At 41.5% G+C, this 21,542-nt stretch overlaps 2 protein-coding genes across 6 annotated transcripts; one reads left to right on the top strand and one right to left on the bottom strand.

The window, feature by feature from the left end:
• Positions 1-8,359: 8,359 nt before the first annotated feature.
• LOC115738899 (serine/threonine-protein kinase PBS1-like) lies at positions 8,360-14,581 on the top strand. Of its 4 annotated transcripts, none has more exons than XM_048279407.1 (6): positions 8,360-8,885; positions 9,399-9,427; positions 9,461-9,637; positions 10,686-10,875; positions 11,147-11,538; positions 14,381-14,581. In XM_048279407.1, exons 1-6 carry the CDS (start codon positions 8,765-8,767, stop codon positions 14,564-14,566), a joined length of 1,095 nt encoding a protein of 364 aa, XP_048135364.1. In that variant the 5' UTR covers positions 8,360-8,764; the 3' UTR covers positions 14,567-14,581. The 4 variants fall into 4 exon arrangements, with proteins under 4 accessions (XP_048135364.1, XP_030527554.1, XP_030527557.1 ...); XM_030671697.2 differs by lacking the exon at positions 14,381-14,581 and adding an exon at positions 11,991-12,885 and having other exon boundaries at positions 8,372-8,885; XM_030671694.2 differs by lacking the exon at positions 14,381-14,581 and adding an exon at positions 11,991-12,885 and having other exon boundaries at positions 8,371-8,885; positions 9,399-9,637.
• A 497-nt stretch (positions 14,582-15,078) lies between these two features.
• LOC115738901 (bidirectional sugar transporter N3-like) lies at positions 15,079-20,489 on the bottom strand. 2 transcript variants are annotated; one of them, XM_048279418.1, is made up of 7 exons: positions 20,462-20,489; positions 17,649-17,798; positions 17,046-17,082; positions 16,749-16,959; positions 16,447-16,608; positions 16,216-16,335; positions 15,079-15,618 (listed from the first exon to the last, which is right to left on the bottom strand). In XM_048279418.1, the coding sequence occupies exons 2-7, from the start codon at positions 17,698-17,700 to the stop codon at positions 15,325-15,327; spliced, it is 876 nt and encodes a 291-aa protein (XP_048135375.1). In that variant the 5' UTR covers positions 17,701-17,798; positions 20,462-20,489; the 3' UTR covers positions 15,079-15,324. The 2 variants fall into 2 exon arrangements, with proteins under 2 accessions (XP_048135375.1, XP_030527558.1); XM_030671698.2 differs by lacking the exon at positions 20,462-20,489 and having other exon boundaries at positions 17,649-17,801.
• Between the last annotated feature and the right edge of the window lie 1,053 nt (positions 20,490-21,542).

The raw sequence follows: 21,542 nt of genomic DNA, 5'->3' as shown, positions 1-21,542 counted from the left end.
CTGTCTCCGTCCTCGATGTCGGATGGTTTTCGTCTTGCCTTTTTCGGTCTTATTCATTACTTTAGACCAGCAAATATTGATTACGAGAAATGGTGACGTGGCCAACTTATATTGCAAAAGTGAAAAATTGAAGAAGTTGCCGTCCTCACGCGACATCCCCCGATTCCATTATTCAGTTAGTGTCTTCGGATTAGGAAAAGTAAAAATAATTAATGAATCGAGATACATTAATTCTAACTTACTTAGTTAGCTATTAAGAAATCAACATTATGCCTAAAATTTGGCAAAGGAAATACATGTTGATGTTCCTAAAAAGATAAGATGAGAAAAATAAAGTACTTTTACCGAATTTCCGAAAAAAGAATTCTCATTTTCTTTGTTGGATAACAATCCATAAAAATAAATATCGGTATTATTATTATTATTATCATGTTATTTTTGCCCTTTAAGCGACTTTCCCGACGTGATCATTCTGTGCATGTGATTAGATTGGAATTTTCAACGACGACCGAACAACATGAAAAGCCTAAAAAGCATGGTTCTCCCTTTTGAGAGATTATATCTCATGCGCAATTCTGATTTTTTTATTGCGTTAGGAGTCCCGTTAGTTGGGGAGTTCTAATCGATCACAATCCTTCATGTAAACTCTCCTTTTTAATAGAGATATGAGGCCAATCCGAAAATATGTTCGAAAGACACGAGTGTTGAGATTTTGATAAGGGGGGTCTTCAATGGTAAATTCATGGGATTATGACACAAGAAAGCAAAACCCATACTGGGCACACCAAATCTGGTCACCTTCGACAAAACCGAGGAATTGATATACTTTGATTTCTGAAAAACTAATCTAGAACTCCACTAATCATAATTTAACGAGCCGAATGTAGATACTAGATTGCATCGAAATCATCTACGCTTCTGCGGTTGGCGAAGCTCTTAAAAGTTTTTTATGCGCGTGCCACAATACCATTTCAATTGGAGAAACAAAATGTGTGGATGCATTGATCACGGAAGCACATGTGCTCATTTCACCTAATTACTTCGTTCACTCCACGAGACATTTGAAATTTTGTGGGCTATACCGTGTTTGGCTAGGGGCACTATTTGAGGCACGTCTCCTAGGACAACAGACCACGTTAAATCATGTCTCATGATTATCCATCAATTACTTGGTAATGACCTCACTGGGTTTACGAGCTGACCTCACTTTTGTCTTCTGATCGACAATTGATTATTATTGTTATTAAATATTTAGAGACAAAAGTTGTTTTCTCGAGCCACTCGACATAAGTACCGTTTTGCTTTGGTTTTTCACCGAAGAGGGAGTCGTTTTTGGAGATCAATGAGACGAATATGTCCCAGATTATCTGGAATTCATCGTCTTCTTCCTTGGATAAATAAATTGAATTTTACTTTTTTTTTAAAATTTCTCTCTATAATATCGAGTCGTGTTTTCTTATAGCGTCAATAATCACCGTCCCTTCAATCCCAACTAGGGATGAAATCGATTTAAGTTACTCAGGAGTAGATCGGACTCGATCGGAGGATTACTCGAGGCCGGCCCATTTCATTTCGAGCTCAAGCCGCTTGAGTATCATGTTGAGTTGAGTAACTCAAGCTCGACCAGCTCGTGAGCTTAATTGTGCTTCTATTATTGTTTTTTAAAAATCAATATTAGTTAGTTAGAAAACAAACACAGATATCCTAAAAAAAAATCGCATAAAATATCTACGTTCTTCAAGCTTTCTTAAGGGCTCGAGTTCGAGTTCGAGTTCATTCATTCATGAATTATGGTCGACGAGCTTGACTCTTTCGACTTCCTAGCGGAGTCGAGTCCGAGCGGAAATCCGAGTACTCAATCGAGTTCAAGATCGAGACCGTGACCGAGATAGCTCGAGGAGACACCCCTTAATTCTACTGAACGGGCTCAACCGAATCCCGATGGGCCCAAGGATAGCCATATTTTTTAAGGCGCACGCGTCCCCCCTAATTGGCTAATGGCTAATGGCTACCATCGCAGCAGCTTTTTACGGCAGCAGGTGATTTACAGGGCGAGGAAATTAAATGGGCAGGGGATTGAGTAATGTCCACCTAAAGCAGTGACAAGGACTTCAATAACAGAGCCCAACAGCCGTCGGTCGCTCCTCTCTCTCTCTCTCTCTCTCTCTCTCTCTCTCTCTCTCCAGATTCCGCAGAGGAGGAACGGGTGTGGGTTCTGCAGAAGTCGGCGGCGTGCTTACGGACGCGCGGCGACAGTCGGCGGAGATTGTGTTCGGCTTCGGACAACGCTCTTTTAGCCCATCCGACCACGATGGCTAGACACCTCGAAGTTTGCTTTTTCCACTTTTGTGTAAAAAGGGCGCAGGCTTTGTTCGGATCCAACGGAACAGAGCCGGTCGGCGTTCGCCGTCCGCGTCGCATTCCCCTGCGGGCGCACGGCTGCGTCGACGACTAGGTGCCCGACACTCCGCTGCTTTCTCATTAATATGGCTTCCGTGGTTGAGAATGTGGCCGTCTGGCGAAGAAGAAGAAGGGAAAACGTCACTATGATTACGTGCGAAAAAATAAATCGAATTTACATAATCTCGACTCGAACATCGGAAAGAAAATTAAGATCCTTCATGCTTGCTCTTTAGTTACTATAAAAGCGTTTCGTTTTTTTTTTTTTTTTTCAAGGCTCTAGATCTATAAAAAAAAAAAAAAAAAAGGAATTTTTTGGCAAACGAAGTAAAAATAAAAATGCGCTTGTTTCAGTGTCAGTGTTTTTCAGGAATTGATTTTCTCGACCTTGCCAAATTCGACGAGCGCAGGCCTCGGGTCTTGGGCGAGCTCTTCTTCGCCTATGGCCGATCGTTAGCGATCGTCGTGGTCGGCCATCAGCCGAGAAAGAAGGAAAAATAAAATAAAATAAAATAAAATATAATAAATAAAAATGTATTTAAATTTTTATTTTTTGTCCGAGATAAAGTCATGAAATTAAAATAAATTTTCAAATGAGATCCAAACACAAAAACTGTTCTCGGTCACATATCACCAATCACGGGAGAACTAACCATTTTCCTCATCTTCCTTTATCATGGAGTTTTCCCCAACCAAACTCACTCAAAAGTTTTTTTTGTTTTGCGAAAAATAAAAGATTCAAAAAATACTTTTTTTTTTTGGTAAAAAAAAAACTTTATTAAAAATGATTGTTCATGTCGCTTACGTAAATGAATGAGCAAAAATATTTATATCATTCACAAAAATATTTAGATACAAAATGTTGTCGATAATAAAAATATTTTTCATTGAATAACGATTTCATACGATTATTTTTAGGAAAATATTTTTCAAATAATTTATTTTTTCGCGAAAGCGATGAAGCATAGATTTGGGAAGACCGACTGAGCCATCTAAGGGAGTCAATTTGCCTCGGACATGCATTGTCACCAAACAAGGCCAAGCCCGTGGAAGGTGGCGTGACCGGTCGGCGTGCCCAATCTGGTTTTGCTTATCTTGAAGTAGTATACTGTGATTATATTAGAGAACTTTCATGTTTGCAAAGACGAGAGATCTATTGATTCAACGGGTGGTAATAAACACTTAAGAGCTGAGATCGATTGTTTAAACTGTCGTTAAGGCGCATTTGAATCCTAAAAATGTCATGGTAAAGTAAAATCAGTTGCCGTGACCTATATCTTTTCTCGCCAAAGCAAATGTAAAATCATCCTTTCGACATGCGATTGAGTAATCAATTCTTCCCCTAGCCGATAATGGACCCGCTAGCTAATCGAATATCCCCCCTTATCGTTCGGCCGTTCAAATAAAAGAGAGAGATTTCTTAACTCGGCGTAATTCTATGGATCCCGGCAAATCGAAGGTCATCGGCGAATAAAACTGGTTGGGCCTGAAAGGGGCCTTTGAAAAAGGCCTGGCCCAATCTCGTTCAGCTCAATTTAGCATCACCGAGTCCAAAAAAACATTACATGATGTGGCCGATAATGTACTGAACGTCCTTGTAATATCCGTAATCAATATTACGAAAGTCGAATATTTATTTACTAAGCAGTGTTAAAGAGCGTAATAGGACGAACAGTTGTGATATAAGCACATTCTCATACCACAAAAACATATATGTCCCCGCATCAAAATAGTACGAACGACGACCGACTACCGAATCTCGCGTTGTCATGAGTGATAAGTACACAGTGTGATCTCTTTCTCGATAATTACGGTGGCTTGCCAATACCGATACAAGCAAAAATCTCAAATATCCTTGATCGTGTCCTTTTACGACCGCCGTCAAATTTCATTGCTTTTCCTCAACGTCCTCAACACGATCATCGTACGGAGACACCAAAAGCAGGTTGAACAGGCTTCCTAATTTAGCTCTAGATCAAGAGAGATCGAAGGAGCTTTAATTTAAATCGGGAAAAAGGAGCTCCCAAACCTAAATATAAATCGAGAGACAGAGAGTTTTCAAACTCTAAGAAGTCCTATAACTGCTTTCTAGCGTGGTATGAACTCACTGTATTCTCATCGATCCTGTCGGACTTCTTGGATGGAGGATCTGAAACAGTAGTTCGATCCCAACTATGGAAGCAGAAGATACGTCCAACGGGCAGAGAAGAGCACCAGCAGCTAGCAAAGACTTTTTTTTTTTAAACAAAAAACTATATAAAAGGAGGAGAATATGACTGTGATGTCTGATCAAAACCTATGAAGTGAGGCCATAAATATCGATTCACCGTTCAATCACGCACGGGATCGTGACCTTCTTTCTGAACGGGTCAAGCTAGAAGCGTCTATCCGCAGGAGTGGTCGTGTGGGCCTCTCCAGTGGGCCCATACCCGAGAGATTTCAGACGTAACTCAATCGGGCCTCCTTATAAAGCCCACAAAGAGCTTCTCCCTTGGAGCAAACACGACATGACACGACCCGCCATGCACGTGCATGGCTGCGCGCCCGTTGTGCAGACACGACACGGCTCCGTGAGGGCTTAGTTCGATCGTCGATGTCGTGCACCGGTGCGGCCCATGAGTCATCAACGTATGCGGCTTTGGATGCGCCAACCGAATGCGAGTCATGAAGCGATAGAAATGTCCGATGGAGACCCACATGAAGTCGAAGTCGAGGTCGAATCGAACTGGGCGACAGAAGATACGATCGGTTGCGTCTTGTTGCTTTCTTCTCTTTAATCCCTCTCTTTTGGTGGGTCTTGATTTGGGGTTCAGCAGAGGAAAACAAAGAAGAAAAAACAATTTATGCCGGGGAATTTGCAAGCATTTGCCACAGGGACAAGACGTCCCCAGTTTCTGTATATGTCAATGTATCCGGAAACAAACTTTAGCCCAATATGTTATGTCATCTCTGAATTTTTTATTTTGTTGAATACAGTCCTTGAATTTTTTGTAAAATTAGTCCATGATCTATATGAAAATATTTAATCTTATCCCTTCACTTGAATTGAATCTATACCAAAAGTCTAGGGATCACGTTGCACAAATTAAAAGTTTCAAGGGCGACATTGCATATTGAGTTGAAATTCAAAAGTCACATTGAACAAATTAAAAGTTCAGGGGTCACATTGTATATAGGGTCAAAACTAAAAAATTATGTGTCATTAGCCCTAGAAAGAAGAGAGGTTATGCGTTTGTTTTCAAAGATGGGACGTGCCGAATTTGGATCCTTTCGAATTCGGTGTTTTGTTTCCGAATTTCATCTTTTCGTTCCATTGAATTTCTGTGAATCTTCACCGGATGTGGATGGGGAACTTGGCGAGGCTTTCATAAAATTTTATAAGGACCGGACCGGACCGGCTTATTAAGGAAAGGAAAAATTACGGACCCAATCGTGGAAAAAGTAACATAAATACAACTGATATTTTGAGGAGATGTTGAAGAAAAAGTCAAAGTAACATGCCCCCACCCACATTGCTCGTGCTCATGGCATTCTCGAACATTCCTGAATTTAATAATAATGCCGCAGACCGGAGAGTTCTCTTGTCGCCACTTATTTAAGGCAGGAACAATGTATAATATTTGCACACACCTCGCACTCGTCCTGTCCGTTGATTTTCTTTTTCGCAGTCCTAAATTTATTGTATGTCGACCGTCAATTTAGTCCTAAACCATTTTGACAAATTGTCAATTCAGTCATAAACACCTTGATTGTGCCAATTTATCCGTAAACTTTTTAATGATTTATTAATGTAGTCCTAAACCTTTTGATGATCCGTCAAAGTAGTTATTTCGATCAATTACTTAAATAATAAGTCTAGGACTAAACCAACAAATCTACAGAAGGTTTAAAACTACGTTGACACGATTGAAAAAATTTACAACTAAATTGGCAATCGCCAAAAGATCTATGATTAAATTGGTATAACCGAAAGGTTTATAACTAACTGGCTGTCATACAATACTTTTAGGGACCTTTCGGTCCATTTTCTCGAATATTTTTTGCAATTTGCTTTTGTATAATTTGTCAGCGAAAAAGTCAACTCAGGAACCAAGGCACTTGGATCTGGCCACATCGCTTCCCAAAACAAAGCTTCTCGGGTCCTTTTTCTTGTAATCACCTCCATGCCTTTTATGTGTGTTTTCCTTGTTAATGGTTGTGTTGCCCCCAAAAAATGACAAATTAGAAGTCATTATTGAAACTTTATAGGTAAGTCGATTAATGCACGGTTAAGTTGCGAGCAGTCTTCCATCAAGGGCTAGAGATGCACACGATCTCGATATCTATGTATGTGGACATTCTTTTTCCCTTTTTATCCATTTGAAGCGAATAAAGTTAGAGAAAGAGGAAAATTGTCGAAAAAGTTCTAAACATATCGTACGACGGCCAATTTAGTCCCAAACCATTCGATTTTTTCAATTTAGTGCTAAAACTTTTAATGATCCGCTAATTTAGTCATAAACATTTCGATCGTGTCGATTTAATTATAAACTTTTTGACGATTTTTCAATTTAGTCTTAAATTTTTTGACAATCTATCAATACAGTCTTTTTTGGCCAATTATCCAAATCAGATTGAATTGGCCGCCGTACAATAGATTTAAGACTTTTTAGATAATTATCCCTAAGAGAAAGATAAGTAGCCAACACTCTATCAACAACATAAGATACCAAGTTTACTTAGGGTTATAATTGAATCTAAATAAAAGGGAGAGGCGACAGACACCAAGATTTTCGAGTAGTTTCGTTCCATACTTGTCCTACGCATTCATATAAACGATGACTTCCGCTAAATATAATAAAAATTCACCTTCGGGAAATTCACCGATGATTTAAAAGAAAAAGTTGTAAGCTTGACGAGTGATTTTATACGTAGGTAAAGAGCTTTTTTTTTTTCCTTCTCGTCATTGCTGTAGTGAGAACAGCCTAAATAGTGTCCAGGCGACCATCTTTTCCTCGATCTCTCGGGTACGATTGAATCCCCGGCCCCGCGGTTTCCCTTTAAAATTGCGGGAATAGAAGATTGAAGAAGGTTTTTATTCAAGCATTTGAATTACGTGGCATGCCTACGCTTTTATACATATGTAATGCATAAAAGTCCTTTTTTTTTGGGCGTTGATTGCTTGGTGAAAGAAAGTGACCACTAACAATCTCAAGCTTCATGCGTGCAACGACTCATGTTAGATGAACGTGTCACTCTCTTCCGTGGCCTTCTTCTTGCATCAAGGACAGAAATATCTTTTGTCTCGTCGCCAGTTTGACCGAATTTGAATTTTTTTTTTTCCAGTTCTTTTCTCCACTGCCAGAGAAAAGATCTAAGCCTGTGACATCGCAGCTGTTTCTTTCACCCCGCGAGCAGATACCCCGTTGAAGTAAAAGTAACTTTGATAGGTGGGATGACGCAAGAGATGACTAATGAACCAGACCTCTTTTTTTTTGTCAAAATGAACAGGACTTCGCTTCACATTAATGTTGAGAATGAAAGTATCCAAAAGTTTTTCCGATGCGTCTATGATTGCTCTTATTGTGAGGAAGAACTTCTAGGTGATTCGCGTGACTATGAATCTCCACTTTGAAGCTATGCTTGCCTTATCATGGAAAGTTCCTAGTTGGGTCCATGGCAGATCGCATTGAAGAAGAAAGAAAGAGCAAAAAAAAATACTCATATTCAAAAGCTTAAATGATCAGACGATCCTTTCTTTGTTGGGATCAAGAATCACGCCACCTTGCACCGTAGAAATGATAAAGTAGGAATCAACCCCATCGACCCCGCTCTTTGTAATTACATAGCTCACGACCACAACTGACCTACTTTTGAATTCCGACCATTATTTTGAAGAAAAATATCTTTTTTTTTTTGGGGGTGGTCAAAGAGGGGGGCGTAGATGGTAGATTGACCGTAGCTGTGTGCCTGCTGTTTGTAACGTGTGTAGCGTTTCAGGGGGTGTAAACGAAGCCGAGGACAAAAAAAGCCGGCTCGACTCTTTTTTTGGGGTTCTTTCACGCCCTTTTTCAGATTTCACAGCAAAAAGTTTTCATCTTTCTGCTTCTTCTCTCTGCCACTTCTTGTTTTCGAACCTTGGAATATCTTTGGCTTCATTTCACTCGGCATCTTTCTTTCCTTCTTCCTCCTGCTGATCTCTCCTCGACCCCTGATCGGACAAAGAGCAACAGACATCCTCTGCCCGCGGACCCTTTTGGAATTTTGATTGGGCTCTTGGTGCTTTCAGGGAAACTATCACCAGATGATTGATTGAGCTTGAATGCATCTGAGCTTTGTACCGCATTTAAAGCAAGAGGGTCTTTCTTGATTGTGAGTTCAGGAGATGGGTTGCTTTCCTTGCTTTGATTCGAGGGAAGAAGAGACGCTCAATCCAGACAAAGGCAGTGACGACCCGAAACACGCCCTCTCAAATACTTCTTCCAAGATTTCCAGCTTGCCGTCTGGTCAGTTTCGTTAGTTTTCACTGATGAGTTCTTGCCCTTTTCGGGATTTCGCTACTTGATCCGATCTTTGATAGGTGGTTTCATCCAGAGTGTAATCATGATTCTAGCTCTGTGATTGTAACTTTGAGAATCAACTGGACGTTTGATTAGTAGTCCAATCCGTTTACGGAGTTTCTAGAGAATAGGTCGGATTTCTTTTGCTGATGTAATAGCTCAGGATGATTCTTGATAATTCAGGTCTGTCTGATTGATGAAAGATATAGGTTTCTCTAGTTCAATTGGTTAGCTTGTCAGCTCCCTGATTTGCTGACTTTGCAAGTCACTTATTACTGTTGAGTGCCTTCAGATTGATCACTGGTTCAGCTATACCAAGTGATGTATTTGATTTAAATCTTCGAGCTCATACCAGCGGAGGTGATTGCTGTCTCTGTGCTCATCATCGTAGATCTCTTTGTTAAATGTTGAGTGGCGTAATTTGAAATTATCCGCATCCAATTGCTGGTGAATTTGCAGGGGCAGAAAGATTGAGGTCAAGAAGCAATGTGGGTTCGAAAAGGGATCTTATTGGCCCCAAGGTGGGTTCAAAAAGGGATCTAATTGGCCCCAAGGATGGACCGTTTGCACATATTGCTGCTCAAACCTTCACTTTCCGCGAACTCGCTGCTGCTACGAAGAACTTTAGGCCGGAGTGTTTCTTAGGGGAAGGAGGATTTGGGCGTGTGTACAAAGGGAGACTTGAGAGCACTGGACAGGTAGATAATGTGCCCATTTCTGTATGTATTGTGCATGTGGCATTTTTATGGTTGCGTATTTAGTAAATTAAAATCTGCATCAGCTAATATTCCCTTTCCAGGCTTTAGCTTTCAGTCCAAGAACGAACTCTTTCACCTGAAGTCGGAAAGCCAATTTGGCTAGAACTTATGATTACCTCTAAGGCCTTTTTCTGGATCATCTAATATGTAGAAATGGTATGAATTCATTGAAATTTATATTGTTAAATTGGATTTTCAATCCTACTTTAGTTGTACTTCTTAGCAACTGATCAACAGTCAATTGGAGCTGTAGTTATTGACCATCAAAAATAAAATTAAGAAAACAACTCATTCTTGTAGGTTAGATCCAATTGAGCCTTACTTATTTGTGGAGATTACCCTTTACTTAAGGGTTTTAACATTTATTTTTTTCTATTATTTGAAAAGACCATGGTTGATGTTTGAATCAATCGAACAGTTTATTTTTGAAAAATGTGTCAATCCCTCTGCGAGTGAAGCTGACACTTTTCATGTAGTTGCCTCCAGTTTAGTGGAACATTTGTTTGGCCCCTTTTCCCTTCGATGAAAGGCTTTGTTGGTGTCCATTGTTTCTTTCTCAGGCAAATAAATTTGGAGCTAAAGGATATTCACAAGCTGCGAGCAGCACAATCAATCCTTAAACTTTTTCTGTTTGATCAGAAGAGTCTAAGTTGGTGCAGCAGATCTTTTAATTGGAAAAGCTTGGAGTAATTTTTTTACGAGTTTGACATGGTTGGGTTTTTTGATGACATCTTAAGAGCTTCCACTTTATCGCATCTGTCTCACAATTGTCAAGAATTTTGAAATCATCAGATTTAGGTTGTACATAAATTTTCTGCCCACGAAAAGTCATTTAACGGAATTGAAGATTCGGTACCGTAAAAGAAAGTACTGTATATATGCCATATTTAGGCTGGCTGCGGTTTTGTTCCGTTAAATTCTCATATCTTGTGACTCTCTTGAACGTGCTGTTATACAAAGTTCTTACTTTGACCTTAGTTGTTTGTAGGTTGTTGCAGTTAAACAACTGGATAGGAATGGTCTCCAGGGTAACCGCGAATTTCTGGTGGAGGTTCTGATGCTGAGCCTTCTGCATCACCCTAATCTCGTGAGTCTGATTGGTTACTGTGCTGATGGTGATCAACGGCTTCTTGTCTATGAATTCATGCCCTTGGGATCATTGGAAGATCATCTTCTTGGTAACATTAATTATCTGTAATGAGAGGTTTTTCCTTATATAATTCATGCGGGTAATCCAGTAAATATTTCTTTGCACTTCCCTAGAACTCTGCCTTGAAGTGGCCCAGCACTGAAAGTGCGAAAATGACTTTTATTGCAATTTGACGAGGAGATATAGATTCGATACTACAACTTTTATTATATAGATCTGGGGTCACATTCTGGCTCAATTATGTGAAAATCAGCTCTTTGTAATGAGCAACTGATATTAGCATTATTCTATTGGTACAGACCTTCCACCAGATAAGGAACCGCTAGATTGGAACACCAGAATGAAGATAGCAGCCGGTGCAGCCAAAGGTTTAGAATACCTGCATGACAAAGCAAATCCCCCGGTTATTTATAGAGATTTCAAGTCATCCAATATTTTACTGGAAGAAGGGTTCCATCCAAAGCTCTCTGATTTTGGTCTCGCAAAGCTTGGTCCTGTTGGAGACAAATCACATGTTTCCACAAGGGTCATGGGCACTTATGGATATTGTGCTCCGGAGTATGCAATGACAGGACAATTAACCGTTAAATCTGACGTCTATAGTTTCGGGGTAGTCTTCTTAGAACTGATCACTGGACGAAAAGCCATCGACAGCTCCCGCCCCCATGGGGAACAGAACCTTGTGACATGGGTAATTCTAGTTTAACTTATCTCTCTGGTTGCATGACCATGAATCCCATCTTGTTTGGACTTCTGCTTTGTTAACCTAGAAGGCAATGTCTTAGAACAAGGTAGTGATTATTTAGTATTCTTCAAGAATTTCTTCGTGGATGAATATGGAAACAAGTTTCAAGTTATTCTTCCTTTCAGAAATATGTTTAGGTGCTTTTGGAATGGAAAGAGTCTTCAAAGTGAAGCATTCCGTCACTACGTTGTTTTAACTGAACGTAGCGGAACGTATATAGAAAACAAAGTAATTGCTAGTTAAAGTTTCTTTTTGGTGCTTTCAGAACTGGGCTTTATAGAGTAGTTCGGAGAAAGCAGTTTCACAAGCTTGGCTTTGCCTCTATTTTGAAAACCTAAGAGGGAAGGTCTTTTTCAAACAAATCCTAAGTCGTTCTCTTTGATATTTTGTCTTTGCAGGCACGTCCAGTATTCAATGACAGGCGAAAATTTCCAAAATTGGCGGATCCAAGGCTGCAGGGGCGTTATCCAATGCGGGGTCTATATCAGGCGCTTGCTGTGGCATCCATGTGTATACAAGAGCAGGCGGCTGCGCGTCCTCTCATCGGTGACGTGGTGACGGCTCTTTCTTACCTAGCAAACCAGGCATATGATCCTAACGTAGCTTCTAATTACGGGAACAAAGGATCCGGCTTTGATGAGAGAGGCGGCAAGATTTTGAGGAACGAAGATGCTGGAGGTTCCGGGCGCAGCAGGTGGGAATCCGAGGGTTCCGAGAAGGACGATTCTCCAAGGGACGGTAAGTTGTTAAATAGGGACGTGAATAGAGAAAGGGCCGTTGCTGAGGCGAAGATGTGGGGAGAGAATTGGCGAGAGAAAAGACGGCAGAGTGCTCAAGGCAGTTTCGATGGATCTAATGGTCAGTTGCCTTGATCGAGAATTTCTCGGGTCGTTCCCTCCTCGAGCCTCTTGGCTTGCTTTCTGTGAATCCTACGAAGCGAATGCTGGGCATTCATGTTGTGTAGCGCACATTCCATTTTGTTGAAGGGAATGAGTGGAGAGATTGTGGTTGAATTAGGAGGACTCGGTCCCTACTACTTTAACTCCGCACTTTTCTGGGTCTTGTCTCTCCATTCTCTGTTTATACTTTCTTGATATATGGAGGAAGAGGAGTTGTGTGTATATCATTTGCTAGGACAGCATTATAGAAAGAGAATCCAGAAGAAGAGGGAGATTGTCTGTCTTGTAATGCTTGTGCTGAACCTTGTAAGTTTATCCTGAGCAGAATTTGCCTGCATTTTCGAACTCCAGTTTTAAGCAACATTCTTATATAATATCGCGGTTAGTAGGGCAATCATATATCTGCTCGGAGATTAATTTGGGCTTGTTAGACTGCCTTGTCAAACTCCCTTTGGTCTTGAATCTTCTTACTCCTTTGCACCCCATAGGGACAATGCAAATGATGCAAGTTTTCTAAGTCCTATCCCATCATGAAACAGCCTATTCCTTGGCATGAATTTCAACTAAGATGCTTGCAATATCAGAAGCACCATCTGATAAACGGAACAATAGGTTAGTTCTACTCAACCGCGATATTCTGTGTATACTCATGACTGGCTGGCTGCGGTGCCGTTCCATTAAATTCTCATATCGCTGGGAGCTACTCACGGCTCTCTTCAAATATACCTGGTTCTTACTTTAACCTTAGTCATTTGTAAGGTTGGTTTACCGGGTAACCGTGAATTTCTGGCAGAGGTTCTGATGCCGAGCCCTCTGCATCTCCCTAATCTCGTGAATCCAATTGGTTACTGTGGTGATGGTGATCAGCGGCTTCTTGTCCATGAATTCATGCCCTTGTGGATCACTGGAAGATCATCTTCAGGGTAACATCAATTATCCTTAACGAGAGGTTCTTCCTTCTATAATTTGATCTAGGCAAATTTAGTATTCTTTCTCTTTGCACTTCCCTAGAACTCGGCCTTGAAGTGGCCCAGCACCGAAAGTGAGAGAAATTGAACTTTTATTGCCGGATAACAAGAATGTCAAACTCTGTATTCCCATTCCTTGCTCAAACTCTCTTAGGCAACTGATATTAGCATTATGCTATTGGTACAAATGTTCCACCGGACAAGGAGCCGCTAGATTGGAACACCAGAATGAAGTTAGCAGCCGGTGCAGCGTAAGCAAATCCCCCGGTCATTTAGTACTTTGCTGGACGAAGGGTTCCATCCAAAGATCTCTGATTTCGGTGTTGGGAAGCTCGGTCCTGTTGGAGACAAATCACATGTTTCCACAAGGGGTCATGGGAACTCAGTGGATATTGTGCTTTGGAGTATGCAACGAGGGGACAATTAACCGTTAAATCTGATGTCTATAGCTTCGTGGTAGTTATTTTAGAGCTGATCACTGGACGCAAATTCATCGACAGCTCCCGTCCCCATGGTGAACAGAACCTTGCAACAAGGATTATTCTAGATTAACTTAGGCCTCTTGTTGCATGACCATGAATCCCATCTCATTCGGACTTCTTCCTTTCAGAAGTATGTTTGAGGTGCTTTCGGAATGGAAAGAGTTCCTGAAGTGAAACATTCCAATACTCCACAGTTTTGATTGAACAGGACCATAGCTGAACATAGAAAGAGACAAAGTGATTGCAAGTTAAAAGTGTTTTTTCTTTTTTTTTTCTTTTTTTGGTGCTTTCAGAACGGCTTTACAGAGTACTTTTGAGGAATAGCGGCTAGAAAGCAGTTTCACAAGCTTGCCTTTGCCTCCATCTTTTTAACACCTATAAGGGAAGGTCCTTTCCAAACAAATCCTAAGTTGTTCTTTATGATGTTTTGCCTGTGCAGGCACGTCCATTATTCAATGACAGGCTAAGATTCTCGAAATTGGCGGATCCAAGGCTGCAGGGGCGTTATCCAATTCGGCATCTATATCTGTGGCAGCCGTGTATACAAGAGCATGCGGCTGCGCGTCCTCTCAGGGGCCATGGTGATGGCACTTTCTTACCTAGCGAACCAAGCGTACGATCCTAACATGGCTTCTAATTACGGGAACAAAGGAACTGGAAGTTAAGACAGTTTTCGGGTTCCATCTCTCCATTCTCTGTTTATACTTTTCTTGAATTTGGAGGAAGAAGGCTTATGGGTATATCACTGCTAGGACAGCAATCTAGAAAGAGAATCCAGAGGGACATTGCAATCTAGAGAGAGAGAGAGAGAGAGAACTCCCTCTGGTTTTGTATCTTCTTGCTCCTTAGCTTATCACAGGGACATTGCAAATGATGCAAAGTTTTTTTTTAAGTCCTATCCAATCAGGAACAGCCCACAATGATCTTTCGAATCGTAGCTGCTAAGTTCCATCACTTTTGCTCTCTCTTCCCAGGCATGGATTTCGACTAAAACGCTCGCGAATATCAGGAGCACCATCTGATAATTGGAACGACAGGTTTGTTCTACTCGACCGCGATGTTCAAGCGAGTTAAGGCGACTCGGGACGAGTACCATGGACAAAACTTGGTTTCTCAACCACTAGAATAAGAAGAGTATACTTGTAATTAACTCGATCTTTAATCAGATAGCAGAAGAATGAGTACACTTTGGGATATTGCCTTTGGGCACTTTCTTCTTCTTACAATTGTTATACCAACCGGAAGACACAGATAGAGAGAGAACGATGGAGAAAGTAGGATCATTACGGAGAGGATAGATCGACGCGAACTTGGGCCTTCACGTTCTTAATCAAAGCCCAGCCAATGGTAAATTGGGCCTGAGCTAACCAGTAACTTGGCAAATCAGACCCCCGAATCTTCCTTGGCCCGGAGACCGTCGCCGGAAACCACCACTTCCACAGCGGCCTCGGGCAGTTGATGCTCGTCCGCAAGGGATTGGCCGCCGTCGGAGGGGAGAGGGATTTCGACGACGACCGGGTGGACTTCGGAGACTCCTCCTAAGGGGGAGAGGACGACGGTGCTGGTGACGTGCTGTGGGAGCTTCTGGTCCATCTTGATGACGCTCCCTTTGTTTCTGAAGTACCCGTACAAGCCCATCTGACATAGTCCCAGGACAAAGCCCACAACGTTCGGTATCTGCATGTCCAGGTCAAGAACATTCTTAAGTTTGACCAGAATTTACGTTAGAACTCGATAAAACGTGTAGTCCGCCACAAGCTTGACCACGTTTTTAATGAGAGCTTAATATCTCCGGAAGAAGTATTCACGTGATATCGACTTACTCGATCACGTTCGGACACAGTCGTCACATAATCTCCATCCATAGTAGTTAAAAGATATCGGATTTCTCCGTTACATTGACCGACAATCCGAGAATCCAAAATTTGAGACCAACTTTTTTTTTTCCCAAAGTTGCGTACAAGAGTTTTGTTAAATATTCTCGGGTCGGTCCATTTTCAAATGTAAAATTCTCAATCCTCCGTTAAACATAATCATTATCAATAATGTATTCCAGTCGATGGATATTATTAAACTTTTTTTTTTAGCTATTATGAACTGATTCTTTGCCCTTGGCATCCTCGGTATACATGGAACTCAATGCAAGAAATATGATATGAAAGATTCGATTTACATTACACCAATGCACATTATGATAGTTCATACACTTCATTTAAATGAAATTAATCATTATCAATCTTTAATTTGATTTTTTGGAAAATGGAGATCACTTACCATAATGCACCAGTCCTTTAAGAAGAGACCATAGCCGAACCACATGATGGCGCTCAACGTTAGACAGAGCGATAGAGAGAAAGGCATGAACTCCACGCTCTTCGTTCGCACAACTCGTGCCTGGACACAAGAATAGGGAGAGAGAAAAAGAAACCGAAAAATCAAAAATGCGTTTTCCATGGTTAAGTATGAGAATTTGAGAAGCGAGAGATTGAGTTTTCGAGTGCCCACCACGATGCTCAACGGCGCTGCGAAGACGCTCACGGAGATGGTCGTGCAGATCCATCCAAACACCACGGTGCGGGTCTGACCGTTCGGGATGAAGTGCGTGACGAGAATTAGGAGTGAGAATAATCCCATGTTCATCAGAGCAAAGAGCTTAATCGTGGAGTTCTGCAATAGGCAAGATCATTATGTTAAGATAGAACAAACACGGAGTAGTTAGAAAAATAGGAGGGGACAAGAATGGTGTCACTGGAACTTATTATATTGTTCAAATTCAGTTCTTATTTGTGGATCAAATCAATACGTACCCTCGCAGCTTTCGGCGCATAGGTGATGAAAATGGCGATGTACACCATCTCCACGACACATCCGAAGGAGTTGATGGTGATGAGAAGGAAGCAGTGTCCTTTGAGGAATGCATAGTAGAACCAGAGCATGGAGCTGAATAGAGCAACCAAGTAGGGCAACGACTCGAAACCCTCCGTTGATTTCTTCTTGTAAATCCTGTAAAATGTCGGGCTGCGACGAAAGAAGAGAAAGAATAAAATAATGTTATCTTCATCCTAGTGAAAGAGAAGAACTTTAAAGAAGCAATGATCACTTACCCCGGAGCCAAGTAGACGAAGAAAGAGACAATGTTTCCTATCATCAATTGCAGAACACAAGAACAAAGTTAGATTATTCTAAGCAAGCGCAGTGCAAAAATGAAAATTTTCTCTCTTTTTGCCAGGTTTTAAGTAAAAGGAAAAACAAAACAACCTCAGTCATTTTACGAATCTAACTGCTGAGCAAAACGAGGTGTGGTTGAACAAAACTCGAACTAAATCATTGTTGCATGTCGAAATGCAAACCGAGTCGAGAATATATTAATCCCAAATTAGTCGAAGGAGAAAAAAAAAAAAAATTTAATCGCAGAGCAGCTTTTGGTTGGTTGCGCAACAACCTTAAGACGGACGCTGACGTCCCAGCTTCAACATTTAAAGCTGATTCTGAGATTGCACCAGAGTGAAAACAAAGATCGTTGGAGGAAATGGCCAAAAGGGTTGTGAAAGAAGTTGGCAAAAAGATCCAAGAGACTGAAAAAGTTTGCCTAAGGTTTAGTTTCGAGCGAGGCTTAAATCATCAGTAAAAGGGAAACGAATTTGAAGAGAGTCGAGAAGATGAAGATGAAGATGAAGGTGAAGAGCTTCTGGTTTTGTTCATATTACCTAGGATACCAAAAGTGAAGATCCATGGATGGGTGTAATCCAAGATGGCCATTTCACTTGCAACAAAAACAAGCGAGAAGAAATCCTCTCTCTCCAAGGCGAAGACCCAGAAAAGAAAGCAGGGTTCAGAGAGAAACCCTAGCTCTCTCTTCTCTCTCTGAGGATGATACCAGGGATGGTTGAAGGTGGTGGGGAAGAAGCTGGTCTTTTTATACACACATGTTGCGTAGGCTTAGCACAGGAGAAAAATGAGGCCGGGGGGGGCTTTTTTGTGTGTGTACGCGAGAGAGATAGAGAGTATGCGTATTTAACTCATTCTGCTTGCATGACAAGTGGAGGATAAGTAGGTAGCGTAGCCCAAAACCATTCTCTCCACAACAACACTAACCCCACCTCTCCTTCCCTACGTGCCCCCACTGCTCGCGTGCCCCTACAACTCCTCGGTTATGATTAAGGGTAAAAAATTTCCGATCCGGTCGGATTTTTTAGCAGTCCAGTGCAATGGATTGTATGTGTTTAGAACACATATTAGTGTTTTAAATGTGTAGAAGCATCTCACATAATTAAGAGTTTAAATGATTTCCTTAATGAATTAAAAAAAAAAATCTATCGGGTCCTGGTGGGTTGTTCCTCCCCCGGAACCGGGAATCGTGTCGACAACTACTAGTTCCAATTTTTTGGATTTGGGAACGGGACCGGCACCCCCGAGAATCGGACCGAATTGGCCGGTTGGGTCCGGTCCGAACGGTTCCCAATCCAATCAGTTCCTTTTGCTTACTCCTAATTATGATGTTGAGGTCGAAAGACATGCATACACGACGAGCCACATCTAGACCTATCAAAATGGATCAATTTTTTTTTTTTTTTAACTATGGGCTGATTTGTTATATGAATTAATTATATTTAATAAATGGATCGTAAATGGGTTTAAACATTATACGGATGTTTTTCTTTTGTCGAACATCATATTGATGTTAAATAGGTCACAAATGTGTCATAAATGGATTTACAACATACTTATACGGAAGCCACCTCTTTGACTCTCGATCTTGGCCCCCACTTGCTTCGCACTCTCAATTGGGATTGGATATGAGTTTTCCGAGAATGAAGCAAATGCGGAAGTGTTTTAGGAACATGGGTCGGGTCGGATATAAGTCACTAAATTTGCATTGTGCGAAAATGGGTAAAAACAGGCCTATTTGGGATGGATCATTTTCGACTCGATCAACCGTTTGACGAGTTTACATATCCATGAGTACAATTTTTTACAATTAGTGGTGAGATGAAGGCTTTGTACGCGCCTCGAGGGAGAGAGTGGCGATCGTAAAATGTTACGTTACTCGCGCACCGCAAAGCTGTCTCTCCCGCGTTGTGTTCGTTCTCGTGACATCTCCCAGAATACAATTATTCGTGTCGTGATCTTTTCGATTTCGCTCTCCAGCGCCTTTTTTTCCCCACTACCCCGACCCAAACACGCCTTTGCTGACTCAGCCCTAATTTACCTCCCCCCCCCGCGCCCTCTCTCTCTAGAATTATAATGGTGGGGTTGGTTGTTTGTCCCGTAGCCTTCTTCTTTTTCGCGCTCCATGCGGAAGAGCTCCGGAGGTTTCGTGTGTGCGTCCATGGCGTCTCTTTTGGGCTTTTTCTTTTCTTCTTCTTCTTCTTGTTCTTGAAGCCTTTGTTGCTCTTCTGTGTCTTGCGGTTACGCTGAGGCATGTGAAGACAAGAAGGTGACAACCTTAGACTAAACAAACAAATAATGGGGAGGGTCTTGTTGTGCATTTATGTTCTTGTGTGTGTGAATGAATGAGGTTGTTGGGGTTCGCATGCATGGTTGGAACTTGGAAGTAGTTTGGGGTCGCAAGGTGGAGGCCGGTCGAGAAAGGGAATTTTTTTTTTTCCTTTTTATTAAGAAATGCTTGAGTGACTGTCCTTAACCTATCATTAGAATAATGGTCTATTTCGCGTCAAAAAAAAAAAAAATCAATATTAAATAATTAAAAATTATTGTGAGGTACACTCTTTCCAGAATTCTTCGCTCGCAACATGTTGTTAGTCTCATACTGGCCCAAAAGAATATTATGCTAGCAAAGACCTTCTCTTTTCTGTATTGCGCGGTTGCATGCATGCATTGATAACATAAAGATTTTCCCCCGAAAGCGGTGGTTTTGCAAAACGTGAGGTTGGTGCGTTTATTTATTGCGTGCCTCTACCAAATAATGTGAAGCTTCTATGTCGTTTCCGATGAGACCGCCACGAAAGCCTCGACTTTTCGCGAGATTCTCGAACCGAGTGTCGCTCCAGATGGTCCGGTTCCAGTATAGGTTTTTCGGGGTATGGAAAGTGGGCGAGCCGTGAAAGAGATGGATCGCAAGATACGATATTGTTGTTGCTTATTCGGACTTGTTGACTATCGACTAAAAAGTTTGTGAATTTCCTAGTCTCACTAGTTGCGTGGCTTTTTGCAGGGTAAGTGGCGAGACTCTAGCATGACTTCTGGTGGATGCAACTTCCATTATTGCGGCCGGTAAAGCGTGAAAGGGGCTATGATAGCCTAATATCAACTCACTAATGAAAGCTATTAAATCCCCATGATTAACATTTAATCAGAGCAAGGGATCCGGAATGAGCTGAAGATCGAACCTGGCGATCAACTTCATGATTTGATGTAAAATTGCACCGGAACCATAATTGAAAATCGAGATCGAGTTCTAGGGCAGAAATGCGTTGAACGGGAGTCAATCCCTGAAGGCTTTCAATCAAGGAAACCCTAAAAAGATGGCCGCGTTCGAGCGTCCATTAGCTTTCTTTTGCTCTCTCTCTCTCTCTCTCTCTCTCTCTAGGTTTGAGCCAGTTCATCATGATTGGCAAGGAGAGAGGGAGATCCCAAAAGTTCTGTCAATTTAATGTATACGTAATGTCTTTTTAAAGAATGGTTTGCTGGTACCACCTATGTTTGTAGCATGTACCCTTTTCAAGGTAAAGGGTGCAAGGGACAATGTGAATCTTACGTCGTGCTATCCTAAAATTAATCATGTACCCACGGATTCCGAACTTTTGCCCAACTTTTGAAAGTCTCGAAACTCATTGTATGTCGTCCTTTAAAACGCATCCATATTCATATCCAGCCATGGTGATTCCATAGATTTTCCCGTGTAAGCCCTACCTTTTATAGGTTTATGAACAGTAAAAATCATGTAATGCTCACATGCCATGGCATGTAGGGCTGGCAGTTCGTATTCGTGTATCATATCCGTGTCGGCCGCTTATGTCATTTCACGCTAATACCGAAAATTCTTCGAAATTACTCTAAAGTGCTGTTTCCTGTCCTTTTCGAGTCGAGCCGTGTCACCCCAAATCCTGGTTCCTTACGATAAACCCATGTTGGGTTTGAGTTGTGTTCTTTAGGGGTGAACAAATCGGACCGATCGGATCGGGAACCGCTCGGACCGGACCGGTGGTCCAATTCCCGATTCTAGAGGGATCCTGTCCCATTCCCGGTTCTTAAAATTGGAACCGGTGGCCGGACGGTCCGGTTCCCGATTCTAGGGACATAGGAGAGATCGGACCGATCGATTTTTTTTTATTTTTAAAGTAACCCTAATGTTTACTTGTTTAGGATACGCTTCTTTTTTTTGCACTTCGCTCCCCCTTTTTCCCTGCCACTTCACGTCTCTCGCAACAAGGTTATCTTTGTTCAATTTTTAAATCGAAGCCAAAGCTAATTGTGCTTTGACTTCATCCATGGTTGTAGCCTAGATTTTTCATTAAAAAGGGGATTGACAAAGCTTAACCTATGGGGAGTGCATAAACCATTGACGTGCTCAATTGATGATTTTGTTTTGCTAATCCCCTTTGAGTTACATTTTATATTTTTCCATGCCCTTAATCTTT

Source organism: Rhodamnia argentea, chromosome 1, assembly GCF_020921035.1.
Source record: "Rhodamnia argentea isolate NSW1041297 chromosome 1, ASM2092103v1, whole genome shotgun sequence".
NCBI lineage: Eukaryota > Viridiplantae > Streptophyta > Magnoliopsida > Myrtales > Myrtaceae > Rhodamnia > Rhodamnia argentea.
The sequence above is the reverse complement of the archived record's forward strand: the minus strand, read 5'-3'. Positions and strand labels throughout refer to the sequence as shown.

What these genes read in the sequence shown, in the direction of transcription:
- LOC115738899 (XM_030671694.2), top strand. Translation starts at nt 8,765, where the DNA reads ATGGGTTGCTTTCCTTGCTTTGATTCGAGGGAAGAAGAGACGCTCAAT. An exon ending in GACTTGAGAGCACTGGACAG is followed by an intron (nt 9,638 to 10,685) that starts GTAGATAATGTG and finishes AGTTGTTTGTAG; the next exon opens with GTTGTTGCAGTTAAACAACT. An exon ending in ATTGGAAGATCATCTTCTTG is followed by an intron (nt 10,876 to 11,146) that starts GTAACATTAATT and finishes CTATTGGTACAG; the next exon opens with ACCTTCCACCAGATAAGGAA.
- LOC115738901 (XM_048279418.1), bottom strand. Translation starts at nt 17,700, where the DNA reads ATGGCCATCTTGGATTACACCCATCCATGGATCTTCACTTTTGGTATC. An exon ending in CTTCACTTTTGGTATCCTAG is followed by an intron (nt 17,083 to 17,648) that starts GTAATATGAACA and finishes AATTGATGATAG; the next exon opens with GAAACATTGTCTCTTTCTTC. An exon ending in CAGCGCCGTTGAGCATCGTG is followed by an intron (nt 16,336 to 16,446) that starts GTGGGCACTCGA and finishes TCTTGTGTCCAG; the next exon opens with GCACGAGTTGTGCGAACGAA.